This window comes from Cupressus sempervirens, chromosome 6, assembly GCF_028749045.1.
Source record: "Cupressus sempervirens isolate cs-2001-9-10 chromosome 6, ASM2874904v1, whole genome shotgun sequence".
Classification (NCBI taxonomy): Eukaryota; Viridiplantae; Streptophyta; class Pinopsida; order Cupressales; family Cupressaceae; genus Cupressus; species Cupressus sempervirens.
Genome location: NC_143123.1, coordinates 414,065,135 through 414,086,731, shown reverse-complemented (window position 1 = coordinate 414,086,731; position 21,597 = coordinate 414,065,135). Strand labels below are relative to the sequence as shown.

Here is a 21,597-nt window from a genome sequence, read left to right as displayed (position 1 = left end):
TTTACTTTCTAAAATATTTGATTAACACCAAGTAGCATTACTTGGAATTAAAAGATTAATTTGTAAAAGGAAAAGTTTGAAACTAGAGCAGGATTCTAGGGGTTGCAATCCCCACAAGGGCCAAGAGGAAGCCACCAAGGCCAAATTAAAACCCTAAAGGTCACAAGGACTGTTATGGGGCATTGACTGTTTTTAACATGAAATGACATTTTTTATAGTGTGTGGGTGCTTCTGATTCTCACTTTTTATGATTGCAATAGAGTGTGGACTAGCGTATTTATATGATTTTATGGTCGTGGTCCATGGTGGGCCCCTTTCTTGTATGGTTTTTAATTTTTGAATTCTTTGACCTTTTAACAAGATTTGGTGATGTTTTGCTGCCCCTTGGGTCAAGGGATGTTAGTAGGCCCTTGAAATGTCTTGAGGACAACATGACAACCTAATATGCCTTGGGGACAATAGAGCATACTCAAATGCTCACCTGAATGGGGAACATACCAGAGATGCTTCTGCACCTACATGGCTAGATTGGGGACGTACATGCCCATGGGGCTGCTGCCAAGGAGACAGTTGGGGGATGCTTTTTCCTTGACCTACTGCCCTTTGCACATCCTTGCTCTTGCAAATCAAGGGCTTATTTGCAGGGGGCACTGCTTTTTTGTGTAAGTAGCACTTCTCTAGTGTATCAAATCAGAATCAGAAGCAATTTGGGATAAATCAATTCGAGGGTGTAGAAGTGTTCGATGCTGAATAAAAATAGTGAACTTTAACTCTAGGTGTTTTAATCTTATAGGTGTATTTTTGTTTGTGAGGAAATCAAAACTAGCTTAAAATTACTTGTGGTAGATGCATAAAGTGAAAAAAGGCCAGCAAGGGAAAGGAAAAAGAAAAGAAAGTTTAATGTTTTTATATGTTATTAAATGAGGGATTGCTATAAAAAGACTTAAATGCGAGGCAGTCATGTTATATTTTTGGAAAGGGATGTTTTTGCACATAGGTTTGATGACTCTGTTTGGCCAAGGCATCATTCATATTATCTTCAATTTATCTTGAGGTTAGAGGTGTTATATTTACTCGAAATTGCACCCTTGCTGAAGTTGGTTCAGTATTCTAGTGAAACATGGGAACCATGTCAAGGTGGAACCTTGCGAATGAGATTGAACCTTTAGGAGAAGGTTGGCTTCCTGTCTAACCTAGGTACATTGTGTTGATCCTAGTCAACACAGATTTAACCTACAGAGTATAGACTAATCCTAATATAACAACTTGCAACGGAATAGGGTAAGTGAAATGCAGAAAATTGAAAAGGGTGGTAATGAACTAAGACTATAATTTATTCCTTCCCACCAAGAACAACGAGAATCAATAAGGGTTACCATGAACATTGATATTGGCTCTTTGCTACACTAGTTCCTTGATGTGTATGGAGGTTAGGGTTTGAGAGACGCTCAAAGGGAAGAAGTAATCCACAACACCCGAAAACAAATTAAAATGACATACAAATATAGAGATTATGGTGAATCTTTATTGAAGCAAAGAGGTAATAATATTTTCATTGGATGCTAGAAGAGAGGTGATGAATAGCAATTTTATTGATGCTGAGGCACAAGCCTAATCACAGTTGCAGAGATTTGAAAAAATTGCATGTGTTATGATAGAGAAACAATGGAAAAACCCTTAGAAAAATAAAATGTGGAGGCTTTATTTTGGAGGGAGGAAGCTGAGAAACGATGCCAAAATGTTGCAGACAAGTTGGAAACTCTAGCTGCCAGAAAACCAAGAAATACAAACATTTGTATTATTCATTACGATTTGGGTTACCAAGAAGTATGATAGGGTATCTTCTGCGTGTTTTCCGTATTGTTACATCGATGTTTTTTGAGTTTGAGTACAAAAGATATGAAGACTGCCCACGACATCTACTTTGGGGGATGGAACTTCGACAAAAGGGTCGCCTATAGGTGATAATGAGGTATGGGCACCGACTTTCTTTGTCAATCTGTGCTTAAATCATTTAAGACCCTTTTGTAGCTCTTGTGGATTGAGATTTGGTGTTCGTTCTTGCTGAACATCAATCACATTCTTGGGTCGAAAACACTCTTTTTGGAGTATTAACATCATGCCAAAGAGAAAAGACATTAAATTGTTCACAACCCAGAGAGATCAGCATCAAACATTGGGCTTTGAACCTACAATGTATTGCTTATTATTGAGCTTGCAAGAAGAGGATGTTCACCTTCTATGCTTTGATGAGACAATCCTTTGTAGGCTGTCGTGCATTGGGTATTCATGGTGATGCTTTCCAATGAGGAAGGGGAGGATGAAGAATGCTGAAAGTTTGACCTTTGACTATGACGTAATTGTAGAATGAATGTGGATTTGTTTAATCAGTAGGAGATGAAGAGGGTAACATCAGCAAAGGGCTGATGATGTCAGGAGAGGGACCTAGATTTTGGGGAGTTGGTGATGGAAGGAATGGTATGATGGTAAGTGAAAGCCCGAAGGTCTGATGAAATCGCCTAGGAATTGTGTAGGGAATGAGTTGGGGATTAGGGATTGGGAAAGGGTCTTACTTCACAGAAAAATGGGATGAAGGTAAGGGGAAAGCCAAATGCTCCTTGTTTGTAAGGGAAAGCCGAAAACCCCATGTCTGATGAAAGACTTAGGTGGTCTTGAAGAGGAATGAATCAGGGATTAGGATTGTTTAGATATCTTACTTATACCAGAATGGGATAAAGGTAAAGAGAAAGTTGAAAGTCTGAAGTCTGATAAGTCAGGGATTGGGAAGGCAAAGGGAAGCATGCCCAATATGGATGAGGGGATGGAAGAACTGATGGTCTGAAGCTTGATGGAAGAGAAAACTCAACATCAAGCTTGTCAAATATAACATTTAACAAATTTTACTCTTCTAACTTCAGGTTTTGAGGATGCAGAGGAAAAGGGATTAACCAGGTAGAGAGTGTGGTGGGTGCTGATAGCTTGAACTTCAAAAACTTAGCTAGATTTTACAAGGTGATCAAGGAACTTGGAGCTGATAGAGAAGTTATGACAGCACAAGGGTAAGCAAAACCCTGAGACTTCAACAAGCTAAGCACTTCATCAATTTCGGATTTTGGCAACTTCGGTTTTTGGCTAGGCAAGAACAAAGATTGCTGGTACAATATCCAGATGTAAAAAATCATGCAAGATGTTCCATGTAAGATCTCTCGGACTGGTTACCACTGATGGACTACAAGTGGGACATGGAATCTCAACAGGTGACATCCACACACCCTGAGGAAAGTCCTATTCTATTTTATGTAATTCTCCTCTTTTTGGCACAGTGATAGCTTGTTTGTCTGTCCCAAACATGAAAGAATAGTCAGTCTTGACTTTTCAGCAGTTACAGATTCAAATTCTAATTCCAGCTGTTGCATATTTTTCCTTTACTTTTGGATTGAATTTCTTTATCTGGAAGTTTCTGATTTTCTGATCTCTGTAGTTTTAAATGGAAAATTTGTGGATAGCACTATTACTATATTTTGAGCAGTTTCATGTTCAGTTAAAATAGCAATCGATCTGGGATTGAAACAACCTTCACTGTTTAACAGCTATTCGAAGTTGGAAGATTTCTATCTACACAGCCTCATCATATGCATAATTCATCAGGACAATAAATTTCCCAAGGTGTGGGTCAAGTGGATATTTTTTAAGTGTCCGTTGGCTTTTGGGTAGTTAGATATTCTTTTAGTTCTGTTTGTTAGGAAAACAAAATATTTTTGACTTATCAGACATTCGTAAAGTGACAAGGTACGTACTAGGAAAGTAAATATCACAAGGGGCAAACATTGAACACATCATTGTTGATGTTTCTCAGATCGCTGCAAATGTACTTGCATTGCCTGTATTGGTATATATTTTCCATATGCAACATCCTCTCATTTATATGGAGCATAGGTTATTGAATAGACATATCTATTCAATAATCAAATAATTAATTTATATAAACTTAATTATTGTTATCTATAAATATATTTCTCACATATAATAAGTTTATATCTCACATAGAATTATATCTCATATATAATTACATGTATATCCATAGAGTTATCCGACAGAAGCTACCAAACATTACACTCCCTCTTAGCAAGGGAGGATAAACACAAGACAAATATTATGTCATTGGTAATATTAAGGATATCTTAGAAGTTTTGCACCATTTAATATAGCATATGATATCAAGAGTATTGATCTCCAAAATATCAACATATGATATTCATCAGTTTCTCAAACTAGGGTACGATATCACATTTGATATCAAGAGTCTTGATCTTCCAGAATATCAACATCCAATATTCATCAAGTACTCAAAAACAAGGTTTGATAGCACATTTGATATCAAGAGTACTGGTCTCCTAGAATATTAATGATATTCACCACTTACTCAAAACGTTTAGATATCACATTTGATATCAAGAGTATTGGCCTCCCATAATATCAATGATATTCACCACTCACTCAAAACGTTTAGGTATCACATTTGATATCAAGAGTATTGGCCTCCCAGAATATTAATGATATTCACCAAGTACTCTAAGAGTAATGGCCTCCCAGAATGTTGAGATACAAGACATTCACCATCTACTCAATTTATTTGATCTCATAATACAAGTTTATTGTAAGATCGTCATCTTACAACAACTTCTCCAAGTACAAGTGATGATCATTTGGAAGTCGTCACTTCCTCATGATGTACACAGGGGATAGGCCCATATAAAAATCACATGGTCACAGTCCTCTTGACTGTGACAACTTATAGATTATTATAGAAACCATCTCAGCATGGTTTACTCCCTCTTAATCAATAAAATTGGGTTCATTGAAGGTTAACCAAATAGCATCCTTAGTCTTCTTCCTTTGAATCTTAGTCTCCCTCTTTTTCTTGCAAGAACATTCTCGGAGGAAAAGATCAAGGCAAATAGCTCATATAGAGATATAAAATAAGAACGATAACATTAGTTTGATTTTTAGTAATTTAACTCATGCATATTACTAACAACATAAATGATTATAACATAACTCTTTATTTTATATTTTCAAAAATTAATATAACATAATACTTAATTTTATTCATAATATAATACTTAATAATAATCAATTCATCTGATATCACATATCAAATATATATATTATGAATTAATTCATAACATATAACATATAGCATATCAGATATATATAGTATGAATTGATTGAATTTTAACATTAGAATAAAACATAAAATATATTATACCTTCACCAAGAATTTATTTGGTACTTTCTAAAGGGAAGGGGGCTTAGTCGGCAGGCCCCACTACCATCTCCTCGTCACCCTTCATTCGTACGGTGAAGAGAGCATTCGGGGCCCACCACTAATTAACTCCTCGGTCATCCCGATAATACTCCTTACAAATTACAACATTTAAATATTTCTTTCATTAAAAAGAAGGCACTCCTTCATCTTGTCCTTTGTATCTATTTATGTTCTCCACATATTGTATTATTATAAGGTAATGTTAGTCCAAAGACAATTGGATCAAAGGTCCTCGGTAGGTGCTCAACTTCAAAAACTCAGCAATGATGGGCAAATTGCTGAATGGGATTGAATCTGCTACAGATCATTGCTTGCACCGGTCTCCGATTTTGTGCTTGGACTTTGGTCTCAAAGATGGTTCGGAGCTCACCCAAATACTTTGGTGCTGTGATCGCTATGGGCAAATATCGTGTCTGGGTCTGTCAAGTTCCTCTTCCAATGTCTATGTGGGGTGGGATCGGGGTGCCTTTGTGGTGCGTGAGACTAATAGAATGCTGCTGTTGACAATGTACATGTCGGATTGGGGCCCGTGCAGATTGGCGCTTGACAAACAGTTGGAGTGTTGGAAGGGGCTTGGACCAGAGGAATGCAATTTGGGAATCAATTTGTGCCACATAGGATTTTGTAATGCTTCCATATTTGAGTGTGATCACCAATGATTGAAGAACCTGTGTGGTTTCAATAAAAAAATTGCAGGAGCTTGCCTTTGGATCTCCACTACCTTGATTATGGATGGTGCCTATGTGATATCAATCAATTTATTGTTGCTGTTAATCTCAATATTATCATTTGCCATCTATGTAGTTATCTTTATTTAGTGCAGGCCTGGTATGGAACCTGCTCTGATACCATGTTAATGTTTCTCGGATCGCTGCAAATGTACTTGCATTGCCTGTATTGGTATATATTTTCCATATGCAACATCCTCTCATTTATGTTGAGCATAGGTTATTGAATAGACATGTCTGTTCAATAATCAAATAATTAATTTATCTAAACTTAATTATTGTTATATATATATATATATATATCTCACTTATAATAAGTTTATATCTCACAGAGAATTATATCTCATATATAATTACATGTATATCCATAGAGTTATCCGACATAAGCTACCAAACATTAACAATCATAAAAAGTAACCTAGGCTGCAAGTGAGAAATGCTTATGGGGAAAGAAACTCTTTTGCTGGCTGATGACTGCCTGGCCAAGACATCATTTGTAGTGCTTAATTCGGTCTGATTAGGCAACTACACCTCAGTAAACTTGAATTCCATCTGTCTTAAATTTTAATGTTCACTTTTTGTTGTTGGAGGGCTTTACATCAATAATGTACAATGTTATTGTTTATTTTTGTATTAATCCCTAGAAAAGCAGTTGGTTCTGACTTAACAGCAGCAAAAGATTGGTTTCATCATTTCTTGCAGTCCATAATTCCGTTGTACAAGAAATTTCAGATTAAGCATATCTCTATCGATTTCAGTTTTTAAATGAAATTTCCTGCTCATAGCTTTATCTGTTACATTTCCAGAAGTTTTCAGTTTCAGTCTGCTGTGATCTGATTAGGATCACAGCAATCTTTGTTATCCAACAGTTATTCAACAATATAAGTCTACAACCTACATAGGTTCATTTCCACCATTTATCACTGCAATAAACATCCCAAGGTGTGGGACAAATGGACATCATCCTTGAGGTTTGTTCCTGGATTCTGGTATAATTTTTAGCTACCCTGATGTGGACCCAGCTTTGGATTAAAACTGTATAGTTCTGGGTAAGGCTGGTTTACTAATGGTATAGTTTTTATTTGATGCTATTTGACACTTACAGCTCCTTTGGTTATTTGGTACATTAATTTGGATCAACTGGATAATAAATCCTTTATCCTTATCCATCAGGTTTCTATGACATGTTGCAACAATTTTTAAGTATAACTAAGCAAAAGTTCATGCATAGCTCCATTTAGAGCTAGGAATGCTTGGAGACAAAAAATAATTCCAAGGAAAGAAGAAAATAGCTTGGTCCAAAGACAGTAATGCCTTCATCAAAAAATGTGAATTCCAATGGAGATGAGTGTGAACTCTAGAATGTTTTTTTGCTTTCTGTATTAGAACTGTAAACAAAAAAATATATCTTCATCTGTTGATGTCTTATTATCTATTAGCAGACCACACAGGGTCTTATACCATGTGGAATAGCCTATGTCTATTGTGCTTCACCTTCTTCATGGTTTATGTTGTTGGAAGTATTAATATTGAGAAAATGATTTTTTGCTGCAGGAGTTTTTTGATGATGTAGCACCACTATTGAGCATGCAATTGGGAGGACCAACCTTGGATGGTCTCGCAAAGGTGTTTGACTCATATGTAAGCCTGTTAATAAAGGCTTTGCCTACTACAATTGAAGAGGATGGCAGCTTGGAGGTGTCAGAAAATAAAATAATAAGATCAGCTGAGACCGAGACACAACAAATTGCCCTCCTGGGAAATGCAGCTGCCCTAGCAGATGAGTTGCTACCACGTGCTGCACTCAAACTTATCCCCAATCAAACTAGTGGCAAGGAAGATCCTCGAAAGAGATTAGCTGAAAAACAGAACCGTTATCCTGAACTTAGAGATTGGCGAAAGCGGTTACAGCGGAGTGTTGATAAATTGCGCGATAATTTCTGCCGACAACATGCCTTAGATTTGATTTTTACTGAAGAAAGTGATGCACAATTAAGTGCAGATATGTACATTTATTTAGATGAAAAGGCTGACAGTAGCTCATGGCATCAAGATGCTTTTCCCTCTCCAATATTTCAGGTTTGTTTTCAATATTTCAAATGACATGTTTGTTTAGGCTTGTGTATTGTTTGTTGTTGTGGTGGTTTGCAATGTTATTGGGCTCATTTATTAAGTCATTTTGATATTATGATTTTAAATTTTTTGTCAAAATATTTCAAGAACTGTATGCATAATTTTTCGGTTAATAAATAAGAAAATTATAATTTAATTTTAATATATGATAAATAGTAATTACCATAATATTTATCTATATTAGTTAATTTAGATAAATCTTATATACAAATTTGGCTAATGTTTTTGAGCAATTTATTATTTTACACATGGGAAACTATCAATTTTGAATAATTGTTGCGGGTGGAGACAGTTGCTAGAGATTGATTGAGATTAAAATCTGTAAAATATAACTTAGATTATAAAGAATGTTTAATTGCTCCAAACTAAAGTCTAAAATTAATAAACTGATTGCACACAAATGAGACTGTAGTTGACTGGTGGGAGAGAGGAAAAGTTCAGCTCTTTGTTATAGCTGTTTGTTTAAATTGGGAATTTCTTAAAACTCAGACTCGTGAATAATGAAATTATATTAAAGTAATCAATATGAATTCAATTTAATTCGAAGTATGTAATCAATAGTTGGCTCTGTCAAATTTGACTTTTGCTTAACAAATAACATTCTTTATCAAAAGCCTGACTTGTATTAAATAATGCTCTAAATCTACTATAGACCACATATGAAATAAATTCTTTCATAATGTCCATTTAAGTAGCTTAATAAAAAAATGAGGAACTGAAGACAAAAGCAAACATCTGCTATATGTTTGATAGCTATGACTGCTTGGATATGGCACGTCTCTCAGCTTTGCAATCAGATAAGAAATACATAAAAATATTTTGCACAAGATTCTCAAACCAGTCTTCTCTGCACTGCTGTTTAATGTATTTAGAATTCTCTCCCTTGGGATTGCATTGAAATCCTAATAGGAAGTGAGCATGTTCTTTATGAAGTCAGTGACAATTAATTTGTCACGTGATTTTTTTTTATAGCTGGAACCAACTAACATAGATATAATGCTAATTTTCCTGAAAAATAATAGAGTTGACACTCCTGGATATCTTGTTCTTTATCAATATTGAATATTAAGGAGTTGTTGCTTGTTTTTAATCCTTATCTAGGGCTGTGGAAACTTGAAGACCATGGGGTGATTCTTTATGTGCAGTTGAAACGTCCACAAGTACAGTAGTTAATTTACTTGACTCTTAATAGATGTTTACATTATGCCTGGGCAATTTAGTTTGTCCAAGCTATTTTCTAATAGTTTGAGGTCTTTTGTGTATTTTTTTGACTTTAGAAGCAACTCATGAGTAAGACTTGTAAGAGATTGCCCAAGGTCCTGGCTCTAGGTGATCTTATGCTGCTTTTGTGCTTTCATTGTTCTTTTACAGTCTTCTGTTCTTAACCATAAATTCTGGTATAGTTAATCTCAGTATGCATTTATTTTTGTCATCATTACTGCACGGATAAAGTAATGAGGCATCTCTAGTTATCTTTTGGATCTGAGCTGGAATTGAAAGTGGGTAAATATTTTTGATAACTACTGAATCATTCAGAAGATTTATTTGAACCGACTTTTCTAAAAGAACCATGTTTGTTTTGCACAGGAACTCTTTACCAAGTTGAACAGGTTATCGTACATTGCCACTGAAATGTTACCTGGCAGAGAAAGAGTCATCACAGTGCTATTGATGAGACTCACTGAAACTGTTATAATCTGGCTTTCTGATGATCAGACTTTCTGGGAGGATATTGAAGATGGACCTAAACCTTTAGGACCTTTGGGTTTGCAGCAGGTTGGTGGTTGAAAGAAATACTGAGAAGGTGTTTGCTCTTCTTTCAGAGAGATTTCATTTATATTACTTGCTTACTTGATATTGCAAACATTTGTTGGGTGCAGTTTGTGCTGGATATGCAGTTCGTTATGCAGTTTGCATCTCAAGGGCGCTACTTATCAAGACACATGCATCAAGTAGTTAGGGACATTATCTCAAGAGCTATAAATGTCTTTGCTAACACTGGGATGGATCCAAACAGGTATATTATAGCTTTACATAATTGTAAGAGTGTCTTTTGTTTTCGTAATCTCTGATGGGTTCTTTTATATCTTTTAGCTTGCCTGTCAAAATTCAAAATATGAAGCTTTTACAAATTTTGAAAGAGAAATGTTTAATTCGAGAAGTTGCATAAACTAAATTGGCTGTCTAATTATGTAAATGCTCCTTTTTCACAATTTGAGGAGCTAATTAAGCAAATAAAGCCAATATGAACATTCATCAAAGCTTTTGACAGAATGAAAAAAATTGAATAATTTTTAAGGGTTCAAACGTAGACCTGATGTATGAGAGATAAACTTGTTCAAACACCATGATCTATTGAAAGACTTTTTTCTCACTCACTTGAGTACATCAATCCGCTTCCATATAAATATTGATTGATAATTATGCATAGCACTTTTCATGAAAAATCAAATAATATATCTGCTCGTATTCCAAAATCACAAATGACATTGTTTTAATTCAAATGAGCACATAGTGCCAAATTTAAACAAAGAGATTGAAGTAACTTTCAGAAGTAAAATATATTATGATTAACGCATCCAAAATCAGGCCAAGCAGCAATGTAACTTTATCCCAAGAAACAAGTTTGATCAGCGAAAAACAGGATTTTATAATAATAGTCTCCTTTATAACGAATTTCAAATCTTTCCAGGCATCAGAAGACTCGTCAACCTAGGGATTGGACATCTTTAAAAAGCATCCATTCCCATTTTGATTATATTACTATGCCACTTGAATAGGATTAAAAGTGCAAAACTTAATACATGTGGAAACTAAGTTACCAAATTGGAATCAAGCGCAGCTATGTTACCCAGTGCAACAATTTTCTGAGAGGGTCCTGGGTACAGTCATAGAAAAATCAAATAAAACTACATATATATTTAAGAATTAGGTTCAGAATACCACATAGCAGACATACTTTAAACAAAATGACCTTAAATGTTACAAAAATAATAATCTTAATGTATTTGATATCAACTTATCAACCTTAAATGTCATAAATTGTAACAAATATTCGTTCATAAATATTATGAATAAATTAAATTTATTTATTTTGTGCTTAATTTCTTTGCTACATCTTGCCTGACATAGTTTATTTTGATGCTTTGACAGTGTTTTGCCTGAGGATGAGTGGTTTGTTGATGTTGCTCAAGATGCCATGCTTAAATTAAGTGGAAGATCAAGAAGTGTTAATGGGGATAGAGAACCAAACAGTCCCACAGCATCTGTGTCTGCACAGTCCATGTCTTCAGTGAGGTCACATGGAAGTTCATAATATTTACTTTATTTTACATGAGGGTTTCACAGGTTATGTTGCTATTGTCGACTATTTTCCGAATCAGCCTTGCAGTTTGTAAGAGATATTGATCATGAAAAATTGTGTTTTAGAAGCTATCAGGAGTTTCTTTCATTCATGGAGCATTTTGATGTTGGTATAAGGTACATCCTTTTTTGGAGTGTTTGTATTATTGATTCCATCAACTTCAAAGGCTTTTCAAGGGTTCAATATAAAGTGGATGTTGGAACATGACTACATGTATACTAGCATGGTGGAGAGGAGTCAGTTCTGTACTTATTTTTCTCCAAGTACCAATTGTAAAGATGATGGCAAGTTCATGTGGAGGAAGTTTGCCATGTAATTTTTTGGGTTTATAGAGAATGGATAGTTTGGAAGATACACCACTTGTAATAATAACATTTAGCCCAAGTTTCACAGGTACACATTCTTTACTTTAAATTCATGGCAATCACTTGTTTGATGTAATGAAATGCAATAAAATTTGCCTTGAATCAGTGAGCTGTTGGCTTGAAGAATAGTTTAATGGCTATACACCTCACATCTTGCACAAGGTTGTATTTTTAAACATGGAAAGATTTATCAAATCACATAGGAGTCGACTCTACTACCCAATATAATTGAACCTGTGGAGTCTGATAGAGTCTACTTGTCTGAGTGAATCATTATTTTTGCTTCATGACTGCCTGACCATAGCAAGCTAATTTAATCAATTTGTTTTTTGTTTTCAAATTCTGCACGCATGTGCACACACAAATATTGTTTGAGAAAACTCAGGTTTCTAGAGTGGTCTGATCCCAGAGAGCACTTACAGAGGATCTCTTCCCTCGAGGCCACTTCTGGGGGACCATCATTCCCAATTAACCTGTTTAATTTGTTCCCGTAGTCTCAATAACCCACAACCTACAAGGGCAACTTCCCAGCAAAGGCCCACAGCCTGCAAGAACTCCTGGGAGCGCATCAGCACAGTGAAGGCACAAGGCCAGCAAGCTGAGCAAGCCAGTGGGGTTTTGAACTTTGGTGGTGGCCTCAACAATAAAATGACTTTATCACTACACTTTGCCTTGATTGGCATATATTTATATATTCTCTGTGTATTTTTAATACACACACATATGTATATTGGGTGATCTGATGAGTGGAAGTGCATTAAACACTGAGCTACAGTGGTTGTTAATAGTCTAACCTATAAGTTCTGTAAATTACTGGAAGAAAGCTTGAAGATTGAGTCATGCAAATTACTGTAGTTAGTTACCAGGAGTTTGAAACAGTAGAGATCATTGCCTTTTTTTGTTTTCTCAACTTTTTTGAGACCAGGCTTATCCATGTTATGTTGATGGCTGTGCACATATTTGAGTAATCAGAGATAGCAGAACAAGGATGTGTAAGAAATATCATTTAATTAATATCTTTGAATAATAGCAGCTAAATATTTCTTTTATGGATTGCAGGCTGCCTTTGTTGTATCCTATCATCACGTGAGGAGCAATTATGAGCCATACTCAGAAGATACTGTTACTTCCAGCCTGCTTTCTTGACAAACATTCTCACTGCATAGGAACCTGAAACTAGGCTTTTGTTGCTTGAAAATCCCAATGCCTTTATATATATAATTTATTTGAAATTGTCTTTTACTGTCGCGCTGTTGCCAAAGATGCTGACCATTTTGTATTGTCAAAACATAATAAAATCTCCTGAAGTGAGAAAATGTAATTTTTTTCGAAGTAAATTTTCTTGTCATCAATTTTATTAGCATTTAATTATTTTAGTGTTGCAGTTTTACACATTGTGACCTGGATATCTGATTGATTAGACTCAACCCTGTTAGGAAGATGTCCAGGGAATCCCAGTTTGAGGCTTGTCTATAATTAAATGCAGAAGGCTTTTTATTCTTTTTAACGATTTGATTATTGATGCAGATGTTAATATTAATTAATATATTAATTTATATTGCAAATTGCTAACTTTTTAATGTGAGTAATTACTAATATATTTAATAATATTTAAGTTTTCAAAGTAAAATAAGTACCTTGTTTCTGGTTGATTTCTTCTGTATATATTGGCAGGGGTAAATTAATTATTCTACGCCATGTAACTATGATGGAGTGAAGAAAGTATTGCTAACATAACTTCGTCTCAATTTTTTTGTCGGTTCAAATCAATATTTGTTTTAAATTGGGTTCTTTACCAGGGTTTTCTAAATGCCATCTTTTAAACTGTAATTGATTGAAACAAGTTACCATAATATCAAGTCATGTGTGGTCGAAATATAGATGGTGCGCTATACTATGCAATGGAAATTGAAGGGTTTTATAATTGAACATGTCAAGCTTTATATTATGCAATGAAATCAAAGGGTTTTATAATTGAACATGTCAAGCTTTTCATTCAATACCGCAGAAAGTTTGAAGTATTGCTCATCACAGTGATGCTTTTAATGTGCACCTTATACAAGTTAATTGGCATGTTTTGTTGGTCATTGCTGCATTTTTATACGTATGATCTTATTTTAATTGCAAAAAATGTCTATAATTTGAGAGAACATTTGAAAGCTTAGTTATCTTTTGTCGACAGCTCAGGATGCTGGTGAACATTAGCAAGACTAAGGTCATGACTTTTTCTTTTAAAAGGAAGAAGCAATGGGCTGTTTCATCTTTGAAAGAAGTCTCTTAGTGATTGTGGAGGAATACAAGTACTTGGAATTGGTTTTCACGATAGGCTCAGTCAGGAGACTTGTAGAGCAAAACAAATACAAGGGGGTGGTAGGGTTTTTGTGCTGCAAAACAAGTGCAGACAAGCAGAGTTGTGTGATTGGAAAACCAAGGACTCTTTTTAGTGTGTTGGTCATGTCAGTTATGAGCTTCGGGGGAGTAGTCCTATCAATCACAAATGGAGGCACATATAAAGAATCTTAAGACATCTTATCACTAGTAGCTCAAAGTCAAATCAACCACCTCTTATGAGCTAAACATTGACAACAGGCCCAAGATGGTTGTTGAGCAAAAGTTACTGTAGAAAGAAGACGTGGATGAAGGAAAATATTGTAGTTGAGAAGATTAGTTATTAACTTGCAGGATGGTTCCACACTAATGAAGACAAAAAAACATTTGTGTTAGAAATAGTCATGACTTACCATGTGTACAACGAATTGGTCCAAAAATAGCTCATCATGTCAAAGATTTCTATGCCATACGGGAACATGATTAAAAATACTACCTATGGTTGGTGAATAATTGTAAGGCTAGATTATTAGTGACATACTTAGGTCTTATCATCTAAGATGTGAGACAAGTAGAGAGGTGGTCTCCAAAGAAGTTAAGGAAAAATCGTTTAATTTTTGTAGCGAAGGAATAGTTGAAATTGAATGACAATTTTATTTGATTGTGTTGCTTTCTAAGATATGGGTGGTCAATATGAAAACAACAAAATGTGGTTGTTTACACAAACTTTGTGGAAGCCAAGTTTCACAATAGTGTTGGTTCTTTGATTAAACACCATAATTGAAGAGTTGACATTGATAAGAACTTGAAAATGGTTTAGCAAGTGTTTTTTTCCTCTAAGATGTGTTGGGAAATAGATTTGTCACTAAGAATGCTTTCTTCAAAATGACCATGTTTGCTTTGTGAGCAGTGACACCTGAGCCAATAGTTGGAGAGATTGCAAGTGATCACTATCAACTTACAATCTTCCTTTGCGTTTGAGAGGAGCAACTCCCTCATTTGATAGGGGTATTTAGGATTTGTGCACTTTTCACTTGAAAGCATGAAATGATAGAAACTAGAAAACTGAGACTAGGTGAACATAAGAAACCCCAATGATAGACACGAGTATCAAATATGATTTTAGTAAAGATAACAATTACAAAGGGGCATTTAGAACATAAATTAAATGGCGACGAAAGAAGTATAATAGATCCCGACAGGCAAAGTGATCATCTATACGAGTACATCCAAACAAAGATATTGAGAGATGATTGTCTTTCTTTGCACCACATTACGTTATTTGCATGAATGCATAAATGAATCATTGATTTAGCATATGATAAATAAGTGATCATAATTTATAAGCACTATTGGAAATATGAACAAATGCACTCCTCATTATCTTTTGAGAATAAACAAACTCAAAGACCCTTGCACATACTATGGAAACATAATTAATTGGAAGTTCCTCTGAATATTTCAACATTCCCCTATTTGTCAAAATGCTCTACCCCCTTACATTACAAATAGCCTAGACATAACTAACTCCTTTTTAGAGTTTTTTAACTAACTCCCTTTTACGTGTTTTGGGAGAGGTTAATAAACCTCTACAAAATTAACCCAAAACGACAAAAGCCAATGTTTACAAGGTATAGTTGAAAGATATGAAATTTGATAGAACCATCAAATAAATTGGGAGAGGTTAATAAACCTCTACAAAATTAACCCAAAACGACAAAAGCCAATGTTTACAAGGTATAGTTGAAAGATATGAAATTTGATAGAACCATCAAATAAATAACTTCGCTAACATGAGATTGTAGATTTCTTCCAATTCATGGATTACCAATTAACTACACATAATGAGTTCCTTTTTCACGACTATATTTTTTTAAAAAGATCATGCATTAGAACTTCTGCCGCTATCATTTACATATCTTTCACATACTGAAATCTTTGAATAGAACCAATTGTTGACTTTACTGAGATAGCTGTCCATCTGCTTTCTCGTGTCACAAAAACTTCAAGAATGCCTTCAGCTGTGATCTCGTTCAGCTGTGATCTCGTGCTCACGGTGAAAATACTTTTAGAGCTCCACACTTTTTAAAACTTCTTTTTTCAATTACACTCCAAGTGCCTGCATTTTTGTCGTAACGCTTCCATCTAGACATTTTGCATGCATATAAACCAGAATATGTTTAGTGATGCACTTGCCGTGATAGAAAATATTTCAACCATAGTATCTGATAACATCACAACAATGAAATAGAAGAGTTTTTTGTAATTATGTTTCCTTTAAAAATCTCTTCATTTTTGTTTGAATGCCATCCGATGCTTATTCTATAAACAAGCTCTCATTGAGTTAGAGGATATATATTTCTATGCCTCCTATCACCACAATTCCACCTTTAGTATGTATCCCTATTAAGGTAATCAGGATCTCGATTATAATATCCAATGCTACCACTTTTAAATGCTTAAGGAGATGTCCGTATACTACTGCCAAAAATATTTTCTTCGTGCACTAGCTCTGACATATTAAGACGAGTCACTTTATATAGAGAGAGATGAACGGAGTGTAATACATAGTTGAGGGTCATCTGAATAACTTCATCTCACTCCAATCGTCAAACTTTTATCATTACCCACTAAAGAAGTTGAATAGTTGAAATGCATTTGTGGTTCACTTTAGTCATCAGAAACTTCTTTCCAAATTACACCTTCATTGTTTTTAGATCTTTAGTCAAACACTCATAATGTGCTCGGCCAATTCAAAGATTTTGAGAAAGTCCATGTAGAATTTTCTTCGCCCGTTCCATATTCATTGTAGTCCTATTGAGATAATATATCTGCGGTCCCATAAATCTACCAAACAATTGAGCTCGGTTGTTTTTGACGCCACATTCAAATCTTTTATATGCGGATTGTGGTAGGAATTAGAGGTGTAACATTGAAGTTACATTTAGTTACTGGGGATATAGGTGTTGAGCAACAAGGCAAAGCTCTAATTGTGTTTGCACAATTCACTTGTATGCCTATATTGTAGACAGAAATGAATATGCAGAGGAGTCGGCAAAAGAGAATGAGTAGACAAAAGAGCAAGAAGCTACACAAGCTCTTATACAATTGCCGAGTGCAAAGCCACCAGAACCATTGATAGGAACACCTAAACAATAGGTGACATTTACTCAACAGGAGCAACAACAAATATCTAGATCGATTGACAAGGGTAAACAATTGTATTTATCACTTCCAAGTAATACAACCCCATGATCTCAGATTATGACTATTCAAAAGAGATGGAAGATGAGTTAGTAAGTCTAGATGAGGTAATTTCTTTACCCATGTATGACTTGAACAATTTGACATTGGAGCAAATGAAGGAGTTGCAAACTTTTCTGAGCCGCAAAGCAAAGCAAGAACAACTAAGGAGAGAGCATACAAAGAAGCATGTATTACATACTGTTAAAGATATTTTTGTAAATGCATTTGGAATAACCGATTTGAACAATCAACATCAGATCAATTAGTGCACAGAATTGATAAAGTTCAAAGAAGATATAGGGACAAATGATAAATTGATGCAATTGTTTGAAAGAAAGTTCAAGCACAAAGTATTACAAAAAGTCTCTCGAGAATTTGTACATAGACAAGAAGAGCTTTCTAATTTAGTCATACAACTAGAAGCAATTTTGAAGACTATTCATACTTTGTACATGAAGCTATGTGATGTTGAGTTCTTCACATTGGAGAATCAACGATCTATTGATATAATACACGTTGACATGAGGGCATGTACAATTTCACTGAGCAAGAATACAACTTCAAGCTCACCCTGATACAATAAGCTAACATTTGCATAGCAGAGGTTAGTTGAGCTCACAACTTGAGTTAGTGATATGGGAAATAAATTGATATTAATTTAATTCTAATTGCTACCACATTGGGAAATTATTTAGAAGGAAGTGTCTATAGAAAATATTATCATGCAAAAAGACACCCATTTCTCCAATATTGAAAGCCTTATTGATCTAGATGTTGAGCTAGAAATTCAAATCCAAGTTTTGGAGAAAGTAAAGGAACAATGGAATAAAGGATTTGCAGAAATTTTGGCAAATCATGATATCTTTTTTTTGAGAAATATAAGATGGCCCCAACAAACCCCAATCCATAAGTGACAAAAAAAGGGGGAAATTAGTTAAATGAAGGGGAAATGAAATGAACAAAGAAATTAGGGTAAACATCAGATATCAGAGTCAAAGACATCAGATAGAACAACATTAGTTCATTCATATTGAAGATCCAAATCATAGTGTCAAGGGGAGTACTTTTTAATGAAATGATTATTCATGACAAAGTGTTTTTGCCACTAATGTCAAAGGGGGAGATTTTTGATCTCTATTCCTAAGTTGCATATTAGTGTCCAAACAATTAGTCATCTAATAGGAAATGATGGAAGGTCATCACTGCGACCAAGTCATCTAGTAAAGGTCGAGCACATATGAATTTGTCTATTTTGCATCACATGCTGAGAAAGTTAGAGATTGCCAAGCACCCTAGTTGAGAACGAGTGCATATATAAGTCGAGCTATTATAGCTAAAACTGAGTAAACTAGAAGACTAATTTTGCTAAGTAAATAGAAAAGATCAAGCATGTAGAAGCTGAGTGCCAGCACGAATGTTAGTAACGACCAAGCGTTAGAATATTCAAATGCCAAGAAAACTAGTTTTGTCATATGAATCTGTAATTGCATAGACACCCATGTAAACCTTTTTTGGTTGACTTCTATATACATTTAATGATTGTAGAGAGTTATTATGGAGTTTATGCGTCTTTACTGATGGCAATGATCCTGAGGAAGGAAAATCTACCAATAAAAAAATCAGAAGTGAAATGACAAAAGAGATGAATTATGAATCATTGATTATGATCCATAACTTTCAAATATTGTCTATTTAAAGAGGGTTCTAACTCTAGGATCAATATAGGATTAGAATGGTATGATATGAAAGGGTGAATGCGCAAGTGAACGAGTGAACAAAGATAAAATAAAGGAAGAAAGGCCAAGTCTGAAAGGAGATCAGATAGAGCAATTCAAGCAGTGAAGGATGAAATGGAGATATCAGATTGAGACATTCAGTAGAGATCTGAAGTCAGCTTACAGAGCAAACCAAGGGTTAGGTATTGAATTAGTTCTAATAGATTGAGTAAGGGAAAATATTTTAACCAAGTGATCCTAATAGATCTATGTAAATCTCCCAAGAGAGTCCTTACTTGATTGTAAGTGTAAAATCCTTTAATAGGATAAGACCTAGTAGTTTTAATAGCTTTTAATAGGGTAGACTCCTCACAGGGTAGATCATATATTATTATCAAACATTGTCTCCCTAATAGGTTAACTTTATTGTTATAACATTGAAGATTTGTGGGTTTCATCCCTACCCCTATTTTACCTTCATATTGAAATGCTTCTGGGTAACCAAATAATTTGTGTTGCGTCAAAATATTTTCATGAATGTGATGTTTTCATTTACATTTCAGCATAACAGTTTTGATGTTAGATCTAAGATATGAGATGTATTAGGTATGAAACCAATAATTTGGTTTCGTAAGTAAAAGTTTAACATCCCGATTCACCCCCCCTCTCTCAGTATCTTTTTTCCCATTAAATCCTTCCAACATGAAGATGAACAAGGATATCATGGAGAGAGTACTTAAAGAGATATCATTTGAATATCGTAAATAAGATATCAATATACTCATTAAATCTAGTAGATAAGATTTCAATATACAAAATAAAGTCATAAGAATTATGATTTGAAATAATTAAAGTGTTCATGATAGAAGTGTAGAAAAATAGAAGGATATAAAAGGTTTTATAGGATGAACTAGATAAAGATAAATAATTAAAAAGAAATGAGAATGGGTTGAATAAATCTATTCTACCTCAATCATACATTCTATCAAAAGTAATTGGATAGTCAAGGATGATATGTCTAAAAAGAAAAAAGTTAGACAAGAAAAAGAACAAATTAGTGATGGTATAATTATTCTTAAGGACATACCCTATGAAGAAATTGATCATACACCCAACACTCAATTGATCCAAATAATTACGGAATAACGTATGAGGGTTGTTGAAGAATCAATAACAAGAAGATAAAGTTAAGTGTCAATGTTACATGCAAAAGATAGAGAATAAGACTTATTACAAAGCTTGCTATAGTTGAAGAAGGAAAAAATGAAGAAGATGAAGAACTTGAGAATGCGGACATCACAAAGCAAAAAAAAAAGAGCTACAAGTGTAACGCTCCACCAAGGGATCCAAAAGAATTAACATAAAGTTTTACTAAGTTTGCCAATATTTTTTAAAAAAAAGTTAAAGATAATAACTTAACAACAGTCATAACATAGCGAAAGCAATTAATATTCACATAAACACATTTCATAAAATATATTACAATTCTTAAGGGTTCCATGATGTTGAATTATATTTAAGTTTAATTAATAATAAATCTAACATAAAATAAATCCACATCAAATAATAATATACCAGTATGAATCCATTTGAATAATATACAATTATATATGATGTCACTTGGCAATAAATAGAATGCACAATCATCCACTGTATAGGCCATAGGGATTGAAAGGCTGAAATAATATACCTCATGAAATAAATTACATCATCTCTTAAGATCTTATGAAATCAAATACAATAGTACAACCATCCATCACAGAAATACAAGAACATACACAAAGGTACATCTGCACAAACACATCTAGCAGTGACATTTGATGGTCGGATCTCAATGGTATAAGAAAAAAACTACCATCTGACCTCGTGAAATTTAAATGGCCCACTCCCACCATGTTGAGGATATAGTCTCAAGTTTCACACAGGATAACAATCCCAAAAATAAAAAATAATATCTAAGTTGAGGAAAAACCCTAAAAGTAATCTAACTCAAAGGTTCCAAGATAAATCGACATCTAGACTCAGAGGCAAACATAGACACGTAGGGAACCTACTATGCAAGCAGACAAGTGTCATCGCATGAATCAACGTTAGAGTTACCCTAGCAGTCTAAGTTGACTCTGGCCCCCTAGTGACTCTATGCGGCACTAGTATCCTTTTGTACTGACAAGGCATACTAACGATGCATGGTCGCAACCAAGTATCCTCTCTACTCCCATCCTAGTCTATACTAGCACTCGAGGCATGAGCGAGGAAATACAAAGATTCTTATTAGGTTCATTTTATTCCATTTAGTGTAATGTTTTCACTTATTAAACAACTTACAATGGGTTACCATGGCAACCACTTTAGGCCCTGGCCTCCATTGCAAGCCACTTCCTGACATGAC

The 21,597-nt window shown here is 34.6% G+C and overlaps 1 protein-coding gene across 2 annotated transcripts in view; it reads left to right on the top strand.

Moving 5' to 3' along the window:
- LOC149552823 (exocyst complex component EXO84B-like) overlaps positions 1 to 13,256 on the top strand; it is a 68,250-nt gene extending 54,994 nt beyond the window's left edge. Inside the window, exons 4-8 of one of the 2 annotated variants that reach the window (XR_016352974.1) lie at positions 7,612 to 8,136; positions 9,778 to 9,966; positions 10,071 to 10,207; positions 11,344 to 11,947; positions 12,979 to 13,256. Coding sequence is in view for 1 of the 2 variants with exons in the window: in XM_089788356.1 (XP_089644482.1) it covers positions 7,612 to 8,136; positions 9,778 to 9,966; positions 10,071 to 10,207; positions 11,344 to 11,506 (1,014 nt within the window). In the remaining variant the exon portion in view is untranslated. Of the gene's footprint in view, positions 1 to 7,611; positions 8,137 to 9,777; positions 9,967 to 10,070; positions 10,208 to 11,343; positions 12,025 to 12,978 lie in introns of those variants that run through there. The other variant, XM_089788356.1, reaches the window with a different exon arrangement.
- Positions 13,257 to 21,597: the final 8,341 nt, after the last annotated feature.